The sequence below is a fragment of the Hordeum vulgare genome, chromosome 3H (assembly GCF_904849725.1).
Source record: "Hordeum vulgare subsp. vulgare chromosome 3H, MorexV3_pseudomolecules_assembly, whole genome shotgun sequence".
NCBI lineage: Eukaryota > Viridiplantae > Streptophyta > Magnoliopsida > Poales > Poaceae > Hordeum > Hordeum vulgare.
Genome location: NC_058520.1, coordinates 73213791 through 73217640, shown reverse-complemented (window position 1 = coordinate 73217640; position 3850 = coordinate 73213791). Strand labels below are relative to the sequence as shown.

The window sequence follows — 3850 nt, the reverse complement described above, 5'->3', positions numbered from 1 at the left end:
TCACCTTTTGCTTCGTCTGCAGCTCAGGCCAGGTCTGTTTTCTGCAAGTGCATTCAACAGAAGTAAAACCTCTGTTTTGTGCAAGTGAAAGAATGCCATTTGCCTAGTCGAATAGACCGTGCTGTCATTTTGTAGCTAGTAGGAGTAGATCAGGAGGGAGTGCTTATGGATTAACACTGAACTGGTTTCGATGAATTTTTGCAGTGCAACCAAGAGTTCCATGCAGCTAACCCAACACCCATTGAAATGAGTTAAACATTAAATCCATGGTAATGGATCAGCAAATAAAGTGGCTAGTCATGTATGCATATCTGCTGCATCATACTTGTTCTACCTATATGCTTGCTTATGAATAACCTGGGAAATTACTTTTGCTTGCTGCAAGTTGCAACTATTGTGCACTCGTTATAAATTCAGAACCTATGACATCAATGTTTGTCATGGTTAATTATTTCAGAAGATAAGCTTCCCGGCGAGCAAGACACTTGGTCAGGTGAAAGTCAGCATGCTTGGTGGAAGCCCTCTCGCTCAGCAGGGGGAAATAACTACATAAGTTGCACAATATGCTGATCATGATGACGACAATGACGAAAAACTAAGTATGGTAGCTAAGAAGTTGATGAGGATGATGAAAAGAGTGGTCAATCTTTCTGCATTGCTGCTTACTCTGGTATGTAAGCGTACTATACTTAATTAGTAGCTAGGCAATGTAATGAACATGTATGGGTGAGCAGTAGTGCGTATTGTTTTGGACTAGCAGCATGCAAGTAGCATCTGGCCAGCCAAGGTGGTTGATTCCATCTTCCTAGTATAATCAATAAATTCAGCTCTGAAATATTGATTTCAAATGCTGTGGTGCCAATATGATAGTGAATCATCTCTATTGATGTTCAAATTGTCCCTGAAATGCAAAATGTGCATGAATGGTGCTAATGTGCATTAACGGTGCCAATATGATAGTGAATCTTCTCTATTGATGTTCAGATATGCGTTCTTTGGCCTGAATGCAAAAAATAGCCTGATCTCAATACAGTTTCACTGCTCTTCGGATATACAAGTACTCCCTCCGGTCCTTTTTACTCCCCATATTAGATTTGTGTCAAGTCAAACTTTACAAAGTTTGACCAAATATATATTAAAAAATATCAACATCCACAATACCAAATATACATTTCATGAAACTACATTTCATAATGAATCTAACAATATTAATTTGATATTGTGAATGTTGATACATGTTTCTATAAATTTGGTCAAAGTAAAGATACTTTGACTTCGGACAAAGCTAATATGCAGACTAAAAAGGACCGGAGGGAGTACTAACTGGCTGTTTATATATCATCGTACCCGTTTGATCATTTCAGGAAGCCTGAAATCTCAGCATTCAGGCAATGATAAAGATCCTTGGATGCATGAAAACATGGGAAACTGTAAACCAAGCCCACTAGCCATGAGCCTAATGTATGCACCTTGAGCTGCACCCTGGTCCATCTTTTCCATCTGCAACCAGGTGATATCTGCAGCCAAAGAAAACAACAGCTTCTTATCATGATTTAAAAACTAGGGTCGGGTAGTCAGAAATCCATGCTGAGCCAAAAAAATCAGATGCCTCTTATCACAATTAAAAATGCATCAGATGGTCAGCATTTATGTTCAAAAAGTGGCAAAACAAAAAATCAGCTGCTTCCCGTGCACTTGTTCAATTGCAGAGGACTGAAACATTTAAATGTTGAAATTGGGGAAAGGTGAGACACCAAGGTCTTAAAAAGGCACCACATACACATTTGTCACGCTTGGTTCAATTTGCGGAGCACAAGATGAAGTGGTTGCGGCTATGTAATTGGGGAAAGTTCCATCTGAGCATCGAATCAGCTCATGGTGGGCATTTGACAGTTGACATTCAGAGATGCAGGGATGGTTCGAGCGTACTGCAAACTGAAGCCAACACGGTCGATTTTGGGGGCAGAATATTAAAGCAACGAACAATGGGAAATGGGGAACACAGTGACAAGATTTAACAAAAGAGCAATAGATTGAAGGCGAATTCAGGGATAAAGCGCTGAGATTTCCATTCCATGCTAGCGGTACCACATCGAAACAACACACAGCAGCGAGATGCGGCCATTCCGTTACACTCAAGACAATGAACACTGAACAACAACCATGGCTAGCTACGAATCCGACGGCCGCGAGGTGGATCCGACCGGAGCGGCGCGGACTAGCCGCCGAATCCGTAGAGGGTTCGCCCCTGCCGCTTGAGGGCGTAGACGACGTCCATGGCGGTGACGGTCTTGCGGCGGGCGTGCTCGGTGTAGGTGACGGCGTCGCGGATGACGTTCTCGAGGAAGATCTTGAGCACGCCGCGGGTCTCCTCGTAGATGAGCCCCGAGATGCGCTTCACGCCGCCACGGCGAGCCAGACGACGGATGGCCGGCTTGGTGATGCCCTGGATGTTGTCGCGGAGCACCTTCCGGTGGCGCTTGGCGCCACCCTTGCCCAGCCCCTTACCTCCCTTGCCGCGGCCAGACATGGTTGACGGCTTCTCCCTCCGGCGAGCTTGGGTTCTGTGGGTGTGTGGTTGTTGCGGCGGTGCGGTGAGATGGGATGCACGGGGCCGGGGCGTGGGGAATTTGTAGCCGCGAGATTTCCGGGCGCGATCCGCGTGCTGCGGGGTGTGGGCCGTCGGATGGGAGATGGATGGTCGGGATGGGGGAGGAGGGGCGCCGCGGATCGGTGACGTGGCGTGGAGCGGGGGCGTGAGCGGGAGGAAGTGTGTTTTCGCAGCAACAGGTGGACTTCTATACAGACGTGAGCGGGAAGATGTTTTTTCCTGTGTTTGTTTATTCTGTTTTCACTCACGTGTTGTCTGGTTTTGGGGTTTATTTTCGTATTAAAAAAATCTCAACATTTTTTTATTTGTGTTTTTCACGAACTTTTTATTTCACCAGTTTTTTAGCAACTAAAATAAAACCTAATATCTACTCCCTTCGTAAACTTTTATGCTCCCTCTTTTCATATACTCCATCCGTTTTTAAATATAAAACTTTTTAAAGATTTTACTAGAAACTACATATGAAACAAAATAAATGAATATTCAATATAATAAGATACACAATAGGGGCGAGCACGGTGTGGTGTCTGCATCTACAGTCCAGCAGTGCATGGATTTAGGTAGCTAGAGAAAAAAAACACAATGATATTTCTGTTAGAGTAAAACGAGATTGAATTAAAGTGAATGGACGATTAGTCCTGATTTCTATTGATTCTCAAGTATATATATATGGAAGAGGTGCAAAGAAGAGATGTATGTTCGGAGGCATCCCTCCAGAACAGATGTCTGTTGGCAATAGAGAGAGAGAGGAGACACGACTGTTCGGGGTTGGACACATCCCTTGGCTAATTAATCTACTAATTAATTTCTAACACCCTCCTTGTACAACACCACTCCTTGAATGTTTCATCGTTGAAAGCTTCTTGCATATAGATCTTCCATCTTGAGAAATCTTCCAGATAATCTTGAGAGTCTCCCCCAAAAACCCTGTGGGAAAAATATGAGGAGAATAGAGTAGATATGTTGCTAAAACTCCTTCAAACCCAGTGGAAAAAATAAGGAGAAAATGATGCAACATATGATGATCATTGTCTCTTGATAACTCATATGAGAAAACTTTTGAAGAAGGAGAAAACTCATTGATAAGTTTAGAGAACAATTAATATGTCTTGAATACTTCCTTTAAAAACCATAGCAGGGAAAATAGAAAGTATGACATATGATCTTTGAGAAGATATTGCCTCACTAAAAAACATTATGAGAAACTTGAGAGAAAACTCACAAGGGAAAAAGTGCAAT

The 3850-nt window shown here is 43.1% G+C and overlaps 1 protein-coding gene across 1 annotated transcript; it reads right to left on the bottom strand.

Annotated features, from left to right (window-relative positions):
• Positions 1-2044: 2044 nt before the first annotated feature.
• LOC123443023 (histone H4) lies at positions 2045-2608 on the bottom strand. Its single transcript, XM_045119242.1, has one exon. The coding sequence runs from the start codon at positions 2528-2530 to the stop codon at positions 2219-2221; it is 312 nt and encodes a 103-aa protein (XP_044975177.1). The 5' UTR covers positions 2531-2608; the 3' UTR covers positions 2045-2218.
• Positions 2609-3850: the final 1242 nt, after the last annotated feature.